General features: G+C 54.8%; 4 protein-coding genes across 4 annotated transcripts; 3 read left to right on the forward strand and 1 right to left on the reverse strand.

Annotated features, from left to right (window-relative positions):
* Positions 1 to 4718: 4718 nt before the first annotated feature.
* On the forward strand, positions 4719 to 6665 carry N0V96_002924 (uncharacterized protein; the record flags this gene model as incomplete). The annotated part of the gene is made up of 1 exon (XM_065756672.1): positions 4719 to 6665. The coding sequence occupies one exon, from the start codon at positions 4719 to 4721 to the stop codon at positions 6663 to 6665; it is 1947 nt and encodes a 648-aa protein (XP_065614439.1).
* Positions 6666 to 7693: 1028 nt separating this feature from the next.
* Positions 7694 to 11800, forward strand: SPF1 (putative cation-transporting ATPase 1; the record flags this gene model as incomplete). Its single annotated transcript, XM_053189926.2, has 3 exons — positions 7694 to 8050; positions 8136 to 11206; positions 11263 to 11800. The coding sequence occupies 3 exons, from the start codon at positions 7694 to 7696 to the stop codon at positions 11798 to 11800; spliced, it is 3966 nt and encodes a 1321-aa protein (XP_053052849.1).
* A 665-nt stretch (positions 11801 to 12465) lies between these two features.
* On the reverse strand, positions 12466 to 13777 carry MDH1 (Malate dehydrogenase, cytoplasmic; the record flags this gene model as incomplete). The annotated part of the gene is made up of 3 exons (XM_065756673.1): positions 12466 to 13304; positions 13377 to 13494; positions 13733 to 13777. 3 exons carry the CDS (start codon positions 13775 to 13777, stop codon positions 12466 to 12468), a joined length of 1002 nt encoding a protein of 333 aa, XP_065614440.1.
* Positions 13778 to 16061: 2284 nt separating this feature from the next.
* N0V96_002927 (uncharacterized protein) lies at positions 16062 to 17672 on the forward strand (the record flags this gene model as incomplete). Its single annotated transcript, XM_065756674.1, has 1 exon — positions 16062 to 17672. The coding sequence occupies one exon, from the start codon at positions 16062 to 16064 to the stop codon at positions 17670 to 17672; it is 1611 nt and encodes a 536-aa protein (XP_065614441.1).
* Positions 17673 to 18741: the final 1069 nt, after the last annotated feature.

Raw genomic sequence — 18741 nt, forward strand, 5'->3', positions numbered from 1 at the left:
TACATCCCGCACAAGTTGGATCGCAAAGCAGTAACAACAGGAAATGAGCCATCGCGGGCAGACGGAGTAGACCCCGACGAGCTGCCCTAAGACTTAAGTAAGAGCTCTGACGACGCCCGGATAGCAAGCGGGGGGTCACGAGGGATGCGAGCTCTGGAACTCATGTACGATGTGTATTCTCCGAGACAAGAGCAACATCCGCGAGATCGCGGTGCGGCTGAAGGTTGGCATGGAAGCCTGGGGGTTCTTCAAGTCGGTGAGACGAATCGTGGGCCGAGAGTGCAGTAGTCTCGGCCGGCGCACGTTCTGGCAGATTTCAGCTCCGCATCTGCAGCCTCATGATGAGCCATCAGAAGAATGTTTCGAGAGGCGAAAGCCCACCTTAGCGGCTTGATGCTGCGCGTGGAAGCGCGTAAAGGGTCCAGAACCTTCAATCTTCGGGTTCGCAACCTTTACGAAGGGCGAGTAAAGTCTCCTTGAACCTTTGGTCTGGATGTGCATCCAGTCGGTCTGCCCGCTCCAAGTGCCGAGCCTTGCATACTGAATCGAAGTGGCCATGAGTTATCACGCCATCCAGGGCAAGTTTCTGCCACAGCATTTAGGTTCCCAGACCATGATTTGCTGAAAAGCGAGAGCGGAAAAAAACAGCACACGACGAAGTATCTCGAGGGCGCGAATAGGATGCCCAAGTAGCCCGAAAGAGTCTCCAGCTCGTCGGGCCAGGCGTGGCAGACTACTAGACGAGTTTCTCCAAGCTTACTTCGTGCTCCACCTGTCGAGACTGGAACGGAAAGTAGCCATATGTTGTTGACTGGAAGTTAGTTGCCGGGAAAACTGCTGAATGTGCTAGCTGGAGACGTTGTTGTACCACATCAGATACACGTGGTGGTTCGTCAAGCAGTTCTGCAGGTGGCTGCCATGGTTCGAGCTATGCGTTTCCGGACAATCGTCCCTTGAGCCAGCAGTAGAAGAGTTCCAGGCTATAGCATCCTAGCCCATTAGATGATGGTACCTAGAAGGATTGAAGTTGGAGCTTGCTGGGACACATGAGACACGGGACAAAAGGAAAATGTTTGGCGAAGAAGCAGCGGGGCGAGGTAAAAGCGGTGGCGCTTTTTGGGAAGCTGGAAGATCCAGAGGGTGTGTGAGAGGGTGTCGAGTGGTTGGTGGTGAAGCAAAGTCGAGATGGTTTTGTTGATGATTGGTAAGGAGGTGTGGTGGGTGAGGAGTCGTTGACCGTGAAAGCTTGGTAAGAAGCCGAGACGTCATTCGCTCCCGGAGCAGGAGGAGAGGGCGGAGTGGTGGTGGTGGTGGATCCCGCTAGAAGCACCGGACTTGCGCCCCGTCCTCCACAGGTGGCTTCCACCTTCTCCAACACAGACGGGGGAATATACTGGGGAAATTGGCGCTTACCTAAGGCAGCGTCCCTACCTTCCCGCCTTCTGTCTAAGGTATGTACCTAGGCAAACTCTTGTGTGGGTATGTACCTGCTACATGTGCCGAAATTGCCATCCAGGTTCCTTTCCATTCCCTCGAGCAGGAACTGCGAACTGCCTAAGGTAGGTCGTTGGTGGCTGCTGGGGTACTTTGCGTGGCGTTAAAGCGTTCGGTTTCTTCACCGAGCTCTTCCTTCCTTTTCTGAGGTGAGGTGGTCTAAGGTAGATCTCACCTGCACCTGCACTTGCTCACCTTGGCTGCTCCATCTGAGCAAGGAAGGAAGGGACGATCTTGGATCTTGATGGCGATCCCTGCCTGTCGTTGCACTGCACAAACTGCACAAACCCTTGACCTCACGGGCCAACTCGCAGTCAACCTTGTTCCGTTCCAGTTTACTTTAACCAAATTTCAACTTCATTTGACCTCAATGTATCGCCTCCGCCAGCCTCCCTCTTCTCCTCGGCCCTGACTCCGGGCTCTGTCGCAGCTTACCTCAGTCATCCATACAGACTATTCCCAGTGCGACCATTTCTCCAAATCCTATCAGTTGACAATGTAGACATCACAAAGCATGGGAGGTAGTGTCTCTTTTGCTACCCTAATCTGGGCATTTTCGAGCTTAGCCGGACAAGCTCCTTTCTGAGCTCTATTCCCCATCCGGCACATCGCAATCGTCTCTTCTGGAGAGCTCCGTTCAGGGTAGATGGGCATTCCGCTATACGGATATCTGCATACAAAGCATACGAATACCTGCAAAGAACACGCCCCCAGTGGAATGCCTCGTTGGGACGCCACGAGTCTCACCTGTCGCATGTCCTTTCATAACCACGAGGATAGGCACCGTGTGGCCATGCCTTTCCACGCCCTACCGTCTAAGTGGACTTGTTGATGGTGTCTTCGACAAGTACGGGTTGATGGGAAAGTTTCAACCGAGTCGTCAGCCAACCATACATGGGGTTTGCATCTCTCGTCATCGAGATCGCGGATGACAACCTCCGGTGTAACGCGAGACAAGCAAGCTTCATGGCATAAAGAAATTGTCTCTGCTATCCCGTTCCTAACGGTCTGGGATACCTTAGCCAATGCTTGACGCCCCCGCGCCCCCGTCGACAAAGAAGGATCAATCCAAATGCATACACATTTGCGTCTTGCCGCGTGTTGGCCTTCGCACGCGGCAAAGGCCATAGATGTAGGCATATCGAAAAGTCGCAATTGCCGCTTCCCCTCCAGAATTCGATCGAGCGATCGACACAACTCACCAGGCACGCCGGGTTAGCCAGGTCAACGCTGCCTACTGTCTCACTTTAGACAACACCAATGGACAACAAAACAATACGGTCGTTGAAGTGGTCGATCATCCCCGAATCCGGCGATTCCCTGCCATCAGCTGGTGTTTGGTCCCTGGAAAATATTAGTCAATATCACCACAGTTTGGGCAACCCTCGATGTTGTTCATGAGAACACGCCTTCTGCGCGATTTCGGTTCACCTAACTTTGCGAATCACCTTCCAAATTTACCATACATCCGTGCGAGCTGCAATTCTTATGAGCATCTCCATGACGTATTGGCAAATGACTTTTCGCGCTTCTCGGCAGGCATTGTCCGCTTGAAGAATCACAAGTCTCCGCATATAGAGCCGCTGCGCTTCTTGACACTCTCCTGAAGACGCTAGCGGACTCTTTGACGCTGGGCTGGGACCGCAAGCTCTCAATCTCTGCCTGCGCTGGATGGCGCTTTGGCTCCTCGAACCACTTGTGGGAGCGTCTTACCTGCCTTAGCCTCCTTCTTCTCTGCCACACATGGCACCAAAACTCCCCCGCCTGGACGCTTCAGGAGACCCGTCTGGCTGATCGGATTTTCGTTCTACTGCCGCTTCAAACATCATGTCAAAGCTTAAGCAACACGGGGCTTGTTTTCCCTTTGTCGTTCAGTTAACAAGCGCCGTATTCTGGTTTGTTTTGCATTCTGAAGTATCGACAGAGTTGCTCTGCCTGCAGGGGGGATGCTTCGGTGCATACCAAAATCTGGGGCTACGGAACATGCGGAAGACCACGGAGACACGAATGACTTACATGGTGGACAGGATGGGTACTTGAAGAGTACTTGTCGAGTTGGAAGAGGTGCCCGCCACTTCAAAGTCATAGGCTCGCCCGCACGAACGCCTCAGGGTTCTTCCAGAGCCTCGCTATTTCTGGACTTAGAGGCCCTCGTCCTCAGTCATATCTCTACTCTGTTCCGCCTTGGGAACACAGCTGTCCACTTTTGGTTTCTACATCTCAATCGATCCATCTCGGCTTGCCAGGTTATTGCTGACACTCCTCATCGTTTTTCTGATTCGTTGTTTCGCTTTTCGAGCATTTTGTTCTGGCTTTGCCGATTGGGCCACAACTGCTGCTCCGGCCAGACGCATTCTTGGATCGGCCATACACCACACCAATTCTGGGAATATTGCTCCTTGCGTTGAGCTGATACGCTTTTGGGTGGTCCACCTCTGGATGGGATTGGATGCCTCAGTCGAGCTGGCGGTCTGACACTGATTTACAAGGTCCAGACGAACGGAGCCCACGGCGGCCAGCCGCATTACTATAAAATGGTCAATCCTAATCGATGGTCATGGTCGGCGGGGCCACGAAGAAGTTCAATCCGAGGGGACGCGGTGAGCAGCTCTCAGCCATTAGCACGCTCTCCCGACAAGCCCATTTCGTGCGAGGTCGACGTCCCAAACGACCAAAACCTGCAGGGTGGCGGTGCTACCAGTGTCTCATCGCGCCGTTTGACCAAGAATCGGTGGAGCTGGCGGCCAGATGCAGCCATATCTGTGACTCTGGAAGATCAATCAGAGACAATACAGGGCGAGAGGCAAGACAGGGAGCAAAATTCGGAGCAAGCAGACACATCAGCAAGCAAATCCCGCCGGTTGTCCAAACTCATCAAAAAGACGGATGCCGCTCCTACTTCTGCGTCTCGACCAAAACGGAGGCCAACGTCTATGATAGCACCGACAAGCTCTTCTTTCGGAGCATCACCTTCTTATTCCCACCCCGCTTGCCAGGCGGTGCAGCAGCACTCAGTGGACGAGGAGGATCATTCCTCTCACGCAAGCCCCCTTCCAAACCAGTCTGTCACAGGGGTCAAGAGCAAGCTCAATCGTTTTCTTGGTCGACATATCACCACCCGGCAAGTTGACAAGAAAGCCGTGCCGGTGCGACATCAGCATCAGCAGACACAAGTAGATCCGACACCGCCGCCATCCCGACAGCAGCAGCAAACACAAAGACCCATGCCGATGCAACCCCCGATGCGCCATCGTCTCCAACTCCACAATCCCCAGAACACGCTTCGGGCATCGCCAGCCCCCCCTGTCGCCCACATTCAGACTCAGGGTTACACTGACAACGGTCGTCTTGTTGCACCGCTGCCAGGGCTCGACGAAAACTCGCAGCTGCAGCTGCCGCCAGCGACAAGCCGACCCGCGACTGCCACGGGTTCAGTCCCGGCAGCGGCGCAAAGTCTTGGTACTAGTACCTCGTCGTCATTAACTGCTGCACCTTCGGCAGATGAGACAGGGTTGCTGAACCGCCTTATGCGACGACGATTGGCTTCCAAGGACAAGGACGCTCAAAATAAGAAGACGTCGATCTCCGCCAGCAGCGATAACACAAGTTCGTCCCCGGGATTCGACCAGCAGAGGACCACGGAGCAGCGCGAGACGCAGACACGGCCTCTGCTCATGAACCCGCTCATGTTGAACCCGTCGCACCCAACACCTGCCGAAAGTGAGACTGTCTTGGATGCGCGAAGAGGCTCTTTGAAGTCCTCAGTGCCACGATTCCTACGTCCAGTCACACTACCACAGCAAGCACTTACGAATGCGACCCAGACTGCAGGCGCGGTCAATCCACACAAGTCCAAGTCGCCTCCCCAACAGCAGTCAATCATGCAGACCTCGAGTTCTGATGCGCCGACGCAGCTCAAGTCGCGATCCAAACCCAGTTTCGGAAAGAGATTCTGGTCGAGATCCGGCGCCAATGATTTTGGAGAGGACAACGTGACCAACAGCGAGACACCGGCAACAGCATCGGCGCCGCGGACGGCCTACGTTCCTAAACACGCCGCGGCTGACTTTTCGCGTACGACTTACACAAATACGTCGCGCCACAATCGCCATAGCTTTTCATTTGGTAGCGACCCGGACAACGGCGCTCAAGCACTGGCCACAATAACGGCCGCCGCCTCCAGGGTGAATGAGCCGGAGCAGCCTCTCCAGAGGCAACGGACGCCATCCGCAGAGACTGCCGAGAAGCGCAGGTCACGGGACATGTCGCTGTCCAAGTATGAGGCGCCGCCTCCCCAAGAACTGCACCGGCGTCTCGAGATTGTTAGGAGCAGTGAAATTGAAGTGGTAACCACTAGGGAACCGGTCGCGGTCGACCCTTGGCAGCAGCAGCACAACGTGTTGCAAAATGCTTCAAATACGTCGTTGGCGAACGGCAAGGCTCCCGCGAGACCTCACTCTCGTCCATTGTCATCCAAACGACACAGCTTCAATCTTGTATCCGACCCTTACGCCAGAGACCTCACGCCACCAAAGTCAATTTCTCCAGTCGAGATGGAAGCGCCGTTTGACCCGCCAAGCCAGCCAGAGCAGCAGCAGGCGCCGCCATCAGCACCGCCACGGCCCACCTCGTCTCACACTCGTCCGCAATCACGACAAGAGACTCCATCGCAAGAGACCGGTAGCCGCGAACTTACGGACTATGAACGTTTCGTGGCAGAGGCAGAGGTTGCCGAACGCGAATATCACGCCCAAATGTGGCGAAACCTCGCCCGCCGTTCCGGACATTACGGGTACAGCGACAACCCTTGGAGTGCGACTCGACAAGCCGATGCTCCTGCTCCTGCTGCGCAACGCAACAACAAGAGGAGCAGCGCGCAGTACTCGACGGGGGCTGGCAAGCGTGCAAGCATGATGTCGTTTGCCGCGGCTGACGACGAGCGCAACTTGATCTCGTCAAGCTTTTATGGCGAGGCGCCACGCAAGCCGAGTCTCTCACACAGCGCTAGTGTTGGAGCAGACGGGAAAAGGGGACTTCGACACCAGGGGAGCGTGTCGAAGAGAATCTCGGACTACATTAAGCCACCAAAGCCATCTCAGCAAGCCACTTACGAGGATTGGCCTTCTGGACGAGCCAACAGACGAAGTGTCATTGCTGGAATTTCTGAATAGTGAAAAATGAGATATGACGGAGAATTTTGCGGTTAGAAAGGATCATTGTCTTGAAGATATTGGATGTTGATTGCATAGAAGGGAGAAGGGATGTTTTTGGCGCAACATGGACACCAAGACGACGATTTCCGCGGATGATATACCACGACATAACCATTTCCTTACCTTTTTTTACATTTTTATTTTTACCTACTTTGAGGGTCAGCCTCGTACCAAATATAAAAACTTGCCACTTACAATTGGTTCGTCGCATGAAGTATTGTAAGCTGTATTAGACGGGAAGCAACGGAGTACACGTGTATCGGGATCCTCCATCGGCGGGGCTCCTCGGCGGAGTTGAGCGGCGGGGGAAAGGAGGGACGGCACGGATCAACCTCGTTGAATACCACATAAAAACCCCCATCATGGCGGATATCTAAGGTTAAGGGGCCTGGGGACTGCACGGATAGCTTAGGTAAGAAAAGTTAAGAAGGGAACCACCTCAGGTAGCAGGGTCCACGTACCTTAGGTACTCTACGTACCCGACGGGCGACTGAAAGCGAAGAATGAGTGGCCACATCAGGCCAAAAGGGCCAAAAGAGCCCCCTGTTCCATCAGCTCTGAGGGCTGTGAGTGGTCTCCCCAGGTGCCCAGCTTCCCGATTCGCCATCGCGAGAAAAAAAGTGACAGATAACCACCATCTGGCTTGGACATCCGTCGCCTTCGGCTGGATTCTGCTTTCCGCCGCTCACTTCTCCGCCGCCAACGACGCGAGACCCCACAGTAAGGAAGCAGCAGCAGCAGCAGCAGCACCACCACCACCAGCCCTGATTCTGCCACGGGTCACCTCGTCCTTTCCTTTGCTACCTACCTTACCTGACTACACCTTCACATCGCAACATCTCTTTGTTGTGCCCCATCTGCATCAACCAGGAGAAAGACTGTTGATGCAACAAGGGGTGTAGCATCATCTGACAAACAGCCCGCCCTTTTTCATTTCGTCCGCCGTTCTGTCGCTTGATCCACGATATCGCGCGCGATCGCCCACCATGGCGCCCCTCGTGGACAACCCCCAGATCAAGGTGGCCGAGCTGTGGAAGCCTTTACCGACCTACTTCCACGCCTACGTCTGGCCCTTTGCCATCATCTGGCCCATCTTCTTACGCTACTACCTTACCGCCGAGCTCTACGAAAAGCACATCGCATCCGAGGAATGGACATTTGTGTGGATCGGCTCCATCGTCACTCTTCAGTCCCTCGCCTGGCTGAGCACTCACTGGAGTGTTAACCTCCAAGCTACCTTTACTGCCACCCGCGCCAAGTCAATTGACGAGGCCGAGCTCGTCAAGATCATTCCTGTCGCCAACGCCGGCTCTGCCGAAATCTGCAAAATCATTCGCGACAAGGTAAGCCAGCTACGAATAAGCGAACCATCCTTCTACTCTTCTGCTTTCCGCAGCCTGACTGACCTTTGAACTTTCACTCGTACAGGTTGGCGGCAAGATCAACACCACCTTCTTGTTCCAGAAGCGCCGCTTCATCTACTTCCCCGAGGACAAGTCTTTCCGAACCCTCGCCTACGATATCGATGCCGAACCCAAGCCCAAGATCGGACGCTACCAGCAGTCCAAGGGCATCACGACCGACGCCGAGCTGAAGAGAATCGAAGAGCACTATGGCGCCAACGCCTTCGACATCCCTGTTCCTACCTTTACCGAGCTCTTCAAGGAGCACGCTGTCGCACCCTTCTTCGTCTTCCAGGTCTTCTGTGTTGGCCTGTGGATGCTCGACGAGTACTGGTACTATTCGCTCTTCACCCTCTTTATGCTTGTCGCATTCGAGAGCACCGTCGTCTGGCAGCGCCAGCGTACTCTCAACGAGTTCCGTGGCATGAGCATCAAGCCTTACGATGTCTACGTATATCGCCTGGGCAAGTGGACTGAAGTCCTGAGCGACAAGCTTCTGCCAGGTGATCTTGTCTCCGTTGGACGCACCAAGGAAGATAGTGGTGTCGCCTGCGACATGTTGCTTGTTGAAGGAACCGCCATTGTCAACGAGGCTATGCTTTCTGGTGAGAGCACTCCTCTTCTGAAGGATTCCGTACAGCTTCGCCCCAGCGACGCCCCCATCGAGCCCGAAGGCCTCGACAAGAACGCTTTCTTGTGGGGTGGCACCAAGGTTTTGCAGATCACCCACGGCAACCCCGACGAAGAGAAGCCCAAGCTGGCATCTGGTGTCCCGCCTCCTCCTGACAATGGCGCCATGGCTATCGTCCAAAAGACCGGCTTTGAGACGTCCCAGGGCAGCCTTGTCCGCACCATGATCTACTCCACGGAGCGTGTTTCTGCCAACAATGTCGAGGCTCTGCTTTTCATCTTGTTCCTCCTCATTTTTGCGATCGCCGCTTCCTGGTACGTCTGGGACGAGGGTGTCAAGAAGGACCGCAAGCGCTCCAAGCTTCTGCTTGACTGCGTCTTGATCGTCACTAGCGTCGTTCCTCCCGAACTGCCCATGGAACTCAGTCTTGCCGTGAACACCAGTTTGGCAGCTCTGGCTAAGCTTGCCATCTTCTGCACCGAGCCCTTCCGTATTCCTTACGCCGGCCGCATTGATATCGCCTGCTTCGATAAGACTGGTACCCTCACTGGCGAGGACTTGGTTGTTGAGGGTATTGCTGGCCTGGGACTCGGTCAGGAGGGCACTAGCACCCCTCGCGAGGCTGACGGTGCGCACTCAACTATGACTCCCGTCAACGAGATCCGCTTGGATACCACTTTGGTTCTCGCCACAGCCCATGCGCTTGTCAAGCTTGACGAGGGCGAAGTCGTTGGCGACCCAATGGAGAAGGCCACTTTGACTTCTCTCGGCTGGACTCTTGGTAGAAACGACACCCTTGCCAGCAAGCCCACCACGGCTGCTACAACTGGTGTCAGCGGAACGGTTCAGATCAAGCGCCGTTTCCAATTCTCCTCCGCTCTCAAGAGACAGAGTACCGTTGCCACTGTCAACGGTGCTGACAAGGCTGGCAACAGGATCCGCGGCACCTTTGTCGCTGTCAAGGGCGCTCCCGAGACCATCATGAAGAGACTCACCATTATCCCTGCCGACTACGAAGAGACCTACAAGTACTTTACCCGCCGCGGTTCCCGTGTTCTGGCACTCGCCTACAAGCAGCTTACTGTTGATAACGAACTCGGAAGCAGCAAGATCAATGACCTCAAGCGCGATAACGTCGAGTCTGGACTCACGTTTGCCGGTTTCCTGGTTCTTTCCTGCCCTCTCAAGGATGACGCGAAGCAAGCTGTCCAGATGCTCAACGAGAGCAGCCACCGTGTCGTCATGATTACCGGTGACAACCCTCTCACTGCTGTCTACGTTGCCCGCGACGTTGAGATTGTCGACCGTGAGGTCCTGATTCTTGACGCGCCCGAGGACAATGAGGGCGGCGACAAGCTGGTCTGGCGCAGTGTTGACGAGAAGACCATCATCCCTGCCGATCCCTCTAAGCCTCTTGACCCCAAGATCCTTGAGAATAACGATCTTTGTGTTACCGGTTACGCTCTGGCCAAATTCAAGGACCAAGTCGGCTGGCGCCAGATTCTCCGTCACGCCTGGGTTTACGCGCGTGTGTCGCCCAAGCAGAAGGAGGACATTCTCGTCGGCCTCCGAGACATGGGTTACTACACATTGATGGCTGGTGACGGTACCAACGATGTCGGCGCCCTCAAGCAGGCCCACATTGGTATCGCTCTTCTCAATGGTACTATGGACGACCTGACTCGCATCGCCGAGCACTCCCGCAACACCAAGATGAAGGAGATTTACCAGAAGCAGGTCGACCTCATGAAGAGATTCAACCAGCCCGCACCCCCTGTTCCCGTCATGATCGCCCACCTGTACCCTCCTGGCACTAGCAACCCCCACTTCACCAAGGCTGTCGAGCGTGAGGCCCAGAAGAAGAACATCACCCCCGAGGAATGGCTCAAGGCCAACGGCGTCAGCGCCATCGAGACCGTCACTTCCCCTGGTGCTAAGCAGCTTCTCAACAACAACGACCCTAACGCTGCTCGTCAGGCCAAGGCTGCCGCCAACGCTGCTAGCTTTGCCGACAAGATGACATCCAGCCTGATGGAGACCGAGATGGGCGATGATGAGCCTCCTACGCTGAAACTTGGTGATGCCTCCGTCGCCGCTCCTTTCACCAGCAAGCTGCGCAACGTCATTGCCGTTCCCAATATTATTCGCCAGGGCCGTTGCACACTCGTCGCGACCATTCAGACGTACAAGATTCTCGCTCTCAACTGCCTCATCAGCGCTTACAGTTTGAGTGTGTTGTACCTCGAGGGTATCAAGTTCGGCGACGGACAGTACACGATCAGCGGTATCCTGATGAGCGTCTGCTTCTTGTCCATCTCTCGCGCTCGCGTTGTTGAGGGTCTTTCCAAGGAGCGACCCCAACCCAACATCTTCAACTTCTACATTATTGGTTCCATTCTTGGACAATTCGCCGTCCACGTTGTTACCCTCATCTACATTGCCCGATTCTGTGACAGACTTGAGCCGTAAGTTTTTAATGCATACTACTACGCCCGCGGAGCAAACACTAACAGTGCAACAGCCGCTCCGGTGATGTCGATCTCGAGGCCGAGTTTGCGCCCAGTCTCCTTAACAGTGCCGTTTACCTGCTTCAGCTCATCCAGCAGATTAGCACGTTCGCCATCAACTACCAGGGACGTCCTTTCCGTGAGGGTCTTCGCGAGAACAAGGGCATGTTCTACGGCATTGTCGGTGTTTCTGCGCTGGCCTTCTCCTGCTCCATGGAGTTCATCCCCGAGATCAATGAGCAGATGAAGCTGGTGCCCTTTAGCGATGAGTTCAAGATGACGATGACGGGCATTATGGTTGTCGACTATGCTGCCTGCTGGGTCATTGAGGTTGTTCTCAAGAACCTCTTTTCTGACTTCCGCCCCCGCGACATTGCTGCTCGCAGACCCGAGCAGCTGGAGCGTGAGCGCGTCCGCAAGGCGGCGGAGCAGAAGATCAAGGATGAGGAGGAAGAGAAGAAGGCGCAGGAGAAGGTGGCCGAATTTGAGCGCAAGGTGGAGGAGCGCCGCCAGCAGCTCGAGGCGTGGAGACAGGGCCGACAGAGGCAGTAGATGGATATATTCGGTTTAGACTAATTGTGTAACCAAAAACGAGTTAGAGACGCAACAACAAAATGCGTGTGGAGAGATGTATGATAGAAAATGAGCATGAACGATATGTGCATACAATACTGTTCCAGTATGCGGCCTGTGAGATTTTGTTTCAGTGCAATTTTCAAAGTACAAGTCCTGTACTACACTTTCAGGTATACAAGACCGTTGCAAGATTTCTGCTTCACAAGAGCACTCTAGAGGTCAGGCAAGCCTCTGTCAGAAGTTTTTCTACAGTGATGGATAGCAATGGCTGAGGCTGTCATATATGCACTTCTTTACATTAGAATCAATTGGTACAAACTCAAAGCACATCACATCACAGCGTTCAAATGAACATAGTTTGAAGTCAAGCGTGTTCGAAATTTTATGGTACATAGGCAGACCCAAAGTCGATGCCACGAGTAGGTAAAGCACGACTTTTAGTGTGCGCTTCTGCGTCTACCCGTCATCCTTCTTCTTTTCTTCTTTCCCAGCCCAATTTGAGACTGGGGGAAGGAAAAAATAGTGTGGATGTGATTTTATTTTTGTTTTTCAACTCTGCTCGACCTGTTTGTGTAGGTTTCCATCTACTACAACACGTCCCCTTAGTTTTACATCAAAGTGACAACGAAAACGTGTTGCACTTATTTGGGGGGGTTGGAGGCGACAAAGGCAACACCCTTGGCAATGTTCTTCTTGAGGTCGGCGAAGCAGGCCTCGAGGAGCTTCTCCTCGGCGGCGTCAACCTTGCCGAGGGGAAGGATCTTCTCGACACCGTTGGGGCCGAGCTCGACCTTTGAGGAGAAGAAGTCGATGCCCTGGTCCTTGTAGAGGGGGGAGTCGACAAAGGTGGGCTCGACGATACCCTTCTCGCCCTGGGAGGCGCGGAGGAGGGACTCGGCCATGCGGGCACCGGCGAAGGCCATGGAGAGGGTGGCGGAGCCAGCGCCGTCCTTGGCCTTGACGACCTCGTCACCGCCGAACTGGACGCGGTTGACGAGCTCGGCGTTGGAGGAGAGGTCGGGGTGGTTGGACTGGGAGAAGAGGGGGACGATGGTGACGCCCGAGTGGCCGCCGACGACGGTGATGTTCTCGTCCTTGGGGTCGGTGGACTTGATCTCGGAGACGAAGCGGGAGGCGCGGACGACGTCGAGGGTGGTGACGCCGAAGAGGCGCTTGGGGTTGTAGACGCCGCGGGCCTTGAAGACCTCGGAGACGATGGGGACGGTGGAGTTGACGGGGTTGGAGATGACGAGGATGTTTGCGTCGGGGCAGGACTCGGCGCAGGCCTTGGCGAGGTCGCGGACGATGGAGGCGTTTGTGTTGAAGAGGTCGTCGCGGGTCATGCCGGGCTTGCGGGGGACGCCGGCGGGGATGAGGACCACCTCGGCGCCCTTGAGGGCGCTGGCGAGGCCGGTGGCGGTGGGGTCGTAGCCCTTGACGACGGACTTTGTGTTGACATGGGAGATGTCGGCGGCGACACCTGGGTGACGGGTCAATTGGCTGTTCCGCAAGACGGAGGGGAGGGAGATGGAGATGGAGATGATGAGCTTACCAGGGCCTCCACGGATATCGTAGAGAGCGAGCTCAGTGACTCTGGGGTTGAGCTTCATGAGCAGGGAGAGGGGCTGGCCAATACCACCGGCGGCACCGAGGACGGTGACCTTGGAGAGCTACAGGAGAGGACATGGTGTCAGCTGAAGAGTCTTTTGGTTGTTGATATGTGTGGATGCGATTGCGGTGATGATGCCATTTGTCTTTGTTGACATTGGAGCATCACGCAGCTTCAGAGCCGTCTCTCCCTTCAGTGCCTTGCCCCGAGGTCGGCTTTTCGGAGCTATGGAGAGGAGAGGAGAGAGCTCTGCTTTGGTGGGCAGACAAGAAGGAATTGCGGATTGAAGAATAACTTACGCTTCTCGCCGAGGCGGAGAACATGCGGCGCTGGACGAAAGACATGATTGCGACGAGGAGGGGGGGGGGGGAGATGTGTAGTAGGTAGATGGTACACAGTTGAGATGGATGAGGAAAGAAAAAAAGAGCAGAGGTTTAAAAATTTATGAGGCGCGCGAAATAAGTTGGTTGGCACACACACCTCACACACCTCAGCAACAGCGCAGCAGCGGAGGCGGAGGGACAACAGGACACTCAACAGAGCACACGCACCACACGGGAGCCACAGACAGTGGATTGACGGGGGCCCGGGAATGGCAGGATGCGGCCTTGCGAGTGGGTGAAGGCCTCAGCAAGGGGCCCACTGTCCACTGTTTTCCCCCCCGTCATTCCCGGCCTTCCTTTCCACCTGGTCACTGTCAGCACACCTCAGGTTCCATTTCTCGGGCTCGCTCTTGTCTCTCTCTAAAGTACCTTCCAGGTTAGCGGTGGTTATTATTACTACACTCCAGTGCTGCTGACTGAGGTGACCGGGACTTGTTTTCCTGAGACTACAAGGTGTGAGTGATCGATCACGATGCGACCGCCAGCAAAAAAAAAAAAAAAAAAAAAAAAAACAGCAGGAAAGAAACCCCACGCCAATTCCAATCCGGGTCTAGCGCCACGGCCACCCGGAAGACTACGGGGAAACGCCGGAGAGGATACGTACTCCACACATCTCTGCGGTACTGTACATTCTGTAAGGTAGCATCTTGTTTCCCTTCCTTTTCTTCCCTCTCTTCCATCTCAGCTTCCCATCGCCGAGCTTGGTCCCCGACCCTCCACTACTGCCACTCAACCCCGGAACGAGTGATGCAGTCGACTCTGCCGCACCCGTTAGACACCCTCGGATGGACGGACGGTCTGATTATGGCACATGCTTATCTACCTAGCACTTCGACTACTGTAACCCATCTGTCGCGGTGTTGTATATGATAGATGATGTATCCCGCACCAATGCTTCCCTCGACCCGAGGTTACGGTAAAGCCTGCTGAAGTGTACTGCTTCTCAACCACCACCATTGTGTACCTGTATACAACCTATGGAAGTCAAGCAATAGACAGACGCAATGGGTGGACGGGATCTACGCAGAATGGCCTCACCCTCGGTCCTGTATCCCTGGGATCCCCTACCATCCGTCGGAGAACATGTTACACTGTCGATGAGAACCGGCTTGCTTCATGTGACATCTTCTCAGACAGCCTTACTCGACATATGCATGTCTTCCCTGGCCCTTACCCATGAAGCATACCCAGGTGGTACTCCGTACACTCCCTACGCATACTGCGTACAGTCGGGGAAGCCAGAACACGCCATCTCACTGGTGCGCATGTTGGCTTCCAATTCTGCGGCGGCGACAAGGCGCTGAGAAACTCTGAAAACACCGCAATCGGCGCCGACTCATGACCTCATGACCCGCCAGTCTTGCTGTACTCCGTACGGCCCGCGCCTTGTAGCCGGCTTCCACCCGGCTCCGACTGGCACCTCCCGGTCTGTGACATCCGATGATATTGTATTTTCAACTGCTGTAACCTACGATGAAAGGTTTTGTGACGACAATCGACAACCAAGAAATTCCCTTCCTGACAGTTAGAATAGATGGCCTGGTCGGTATGAGATCTTGTTTGGGCTGAACTGAAGGTTTTTCAACCGAGCCAAGCTGTGTCGGAATTCAATTGTAATCAGACTGGCAGAACAACGACAGCCTGATGAGATTATCTCATTGTGTCTTTGCCAGTATGTTCGAGTCTGAAATTAGACTTGGTCATCACCCAAGGCTTCATTCATCCACGCAAAACTGAATGCTTTCCATTATAAATACAACGCAGTAAGCCTCGATGAAATAAAATGAAAAGGTACCTTTTTCTTTTCCACTACGGTGATAAGTTTCGAATTTCGTGGCATTGGAATCGTTGAGTGAAATATCAATCTACAATGATCGCAGTATAAGATGAAATAAAACCAATATCCAAACTCTTCCACCTCTCCATAAAGTCAGATGAAGGAGCTCCCAGCACACCGAGTGACTCTTCGGCGACGCAGCGGGGGTTGCCGGCCGGTCACAGCGCTGCCCCCACTATAATTTTGACCGTCGCGGGGGAGCTGTGGCGCTGGCTTCCAGGAACATCAGCTAAAGAAAGACCCCGCCACTTTGCTCAATTTCATCATCATTCTCAAATCTCAACTGCTGCGAAAGCCTAACAACTACATCCCTTCCCTCGTCCGAACAACTCCCACTACGATTCAGGAAACCGATCCTCTCTCGCCAAAGACACACTCCAAAAAAAAAGGAGACATCGAACTCCCAACATGTCTCTGGCGCAGCTCTCCCGCCTGCTGCCCCTCCCTGAGGACGAGCTAAAGCAGATGCTCGACTACGCAAACACGCTGTCGAAATCCGAAGCCGCAAACCACTTCAACGACTTGCTAGGCGACTCACCGCAGGCCGTCGAGTTCATATCCTCCTTCAACTCACGACGACAAGAGAAGAAGACCCCAGCCCCAGCGCCGCAATCCAGTTCGACCAGCTCAAGTGCCCCGGAGCCTGCTCCAAAGACGTCACGAGGCCCCAAGAAGAAGAAGGCAAACATACACACCCCGGCCGCGAGACAAATCGACGCTGCGCCTCCCCCGGGGGCCAGCTACAATAAGAAGTCGCAGGAGGATGAGTGGTATGGAGGGAGGAAGCCAGCCCCGGCGGTGGAGAGCAGCAGCACCAGCAGCAGCAGCATCAGCACCGCCTTTCCGCAACTTGGGGCCCCGTCGTCGGGTTCTAAGCAACCACTAAAGAGCGCGACCCCTCCTCCGCAGCAGCAAAGAACGGCAGGAGGCTACCTGATATCCGACGTCAAGGCGAAGCCCAAGTCGAACCCCGTATCACGATCCTCTACCCCCAAGCCTACGACGAAACCTACAAAGATATCGATTGCCGGCGGTACGCCAATGGCGGGTGCATCCACGGCCCTCAACGATCTGGATGCGGCCATCAGGACCCTAGAGCTGACGACGAACCCGACAATGGGCGACGACCCGAAAGCTAGGAGGTGCAATTGTGTAGCCACACGACACCCGCTGCAGACGGCGGCACCCAACTGCCAGTCGTGTGGCAAGGTCATCTGCGTCAAGGAGGGCCTCGGGCCGTGCACATTCTGCGGTACACCTCTGCTGTCGTCGGAGGACGTACAAGGAATGATTAGGGAGCTCAAGGCGGAGCGAGGAAAGGAGCGCATGGCTGCGGATAGAGACGCTCACAAGCGGGCCGAGGTCAGCAAGAAGCCGGCGCCGTTCAGCCAGAACAAGATGTCCGAGGCGGAGGCCAAGGCAAAGGAGCACCGGGACAAGCTATTGAACTTTCAAGCGCAGAATGCGCGGCGAACGACGGTCAGAGACGAGGCGGCAGACTTTGATGTCAGCGGGGCCATGGCCGGCAGCGGAGGCAATATCTGGTCGACGCCCGAGGAGCGGGCCAGGGAGCTCAAGAGGCAGCAAAAGATTCTACGCGAGATTGAGTGGAACGCGAAGCCCGAGTATGAGAAGCGCCGGCAGGTGGTTAGCATTGACGTGGTGGGCGGCAAGGTAGTCAGGAAGATGGCGGCTGTGGAGCGGCCGACGACGCCGGACGGAGAGGACATTGTTATGGATGAAGTTGAAGACGAAAATTACAGCCTCACCAGTCAACGGCAGGGTGGTGGACAGGGTGGTGTTGGCGGCGGTGGAGCCTTCAGTCAGAACCCTCTACTCGGAGGACTGATCAAACCGGTGTGGGATGCCAAGGGAAAGGGAGCGCAGCTGGAGGGCCGCAAGGACAGAAAGACGCAGTGGAGGAGGGTTCAGGACGACTTTGGGGACAACGAAGCGGTGATTTTGGATGGCGGGGCGCATGGATACTCGGCGACGGGTGACGAGCCAGCGTGCGGTTGAATTCACTTTTCAATGAGTTGTCCCGGAGTGGAGTGAAGAGGACCCTCAACATGTGGGAAAGTAGATGGTTGGGTTAGAGGCTCTTGTAGATGAGACATGGCCACATACGTAAGCATTCCTCGGGGAGTTGATGGATTTAAAACAAAGCATTGTCTAGCGGTGACGGAGGTGCGCTCGGGTGTTTGCATGTAAGGCATGATTGAGGGCATCTTGTATATGAGACTTAGACTGTATACCGGTACTTGGAAATGGAACATCCGTACGGATACCACTTAAGATGTCTAATGCTCGGTTCACAATTAGGCTTGGGCAGCAACACGGGCTTTTAGGGGTATTCGGTTAGTGACCCAATCACAGACGAAGACGAGGCCTGGAAGAGAAGGTTGGAGTTTGATGGACAGCAAACATTATGTTGAGGGTATTGAGTAGTAAGGATGCAGATATTCAAGGAATGGTGGTGAGAGTACTACGTACCCAGATGAAGAGGTGGTGGTAGGTAAGGTACTGCTCAGTGGTGAAGGTACTTTGGTACAGCATCATGTGACTTCGTGTCTTTGACCTGCTGAGTCAGGCCGAGCGGGAAGCCGGGCGTGTCGCAGTCGCTCGATTTCTGCCGCCACCGCTGTCCACGTCGCCTCGGTCGGGGGTGTCCTTTTTGTTCTGGCAGGCGCGGCCTCGACTCGCCCCCAAGTACCTGCCATCCCTGAGGTAAGGTACTGACAGGCTGAATTCTGACATCAGCCCTCCATTGCATCACACATTCTTGTTAATCCTATCCTTTTCGTCTTCATCATTTTCTGTTTTTTTTTTCTTTTTCTAAAAGAGTATTCATTCTCGCTGCTCGCATCCTCTTGCGTGACCACTGACTGGGGTCCCCGTCTGTTTAGCGAAACGACCCCAAAGAGCGTTAGGTCAGAACGACTCGACTGGGAGGGGGGGAATTCGCCATTGTTACAGTGGAGAAGCCGCTGCAAGACACAGCCGAGAGACACTGGAAAAGTCCCCCAAAGGGCCAGAACAACGAGAACAAAAGTCAACAATCCACGGAAACACACACCCACACCCACAA

This window comes from Colletotrichum fioriniae, assembly GCF_027942845.1.
Source record: "Colletotrichum fioriniae strain IMI 355084 chromosome Unknown scaffold_3, whole genome shotgun sequence".
Taxonomy (NCBI): Eukaryota; Fungi; Ascomycota; class Sordariomycetes; order Glomerellales; family Glomerellaceae; genus Colletotrichum; species Colletotrichum fioriniae.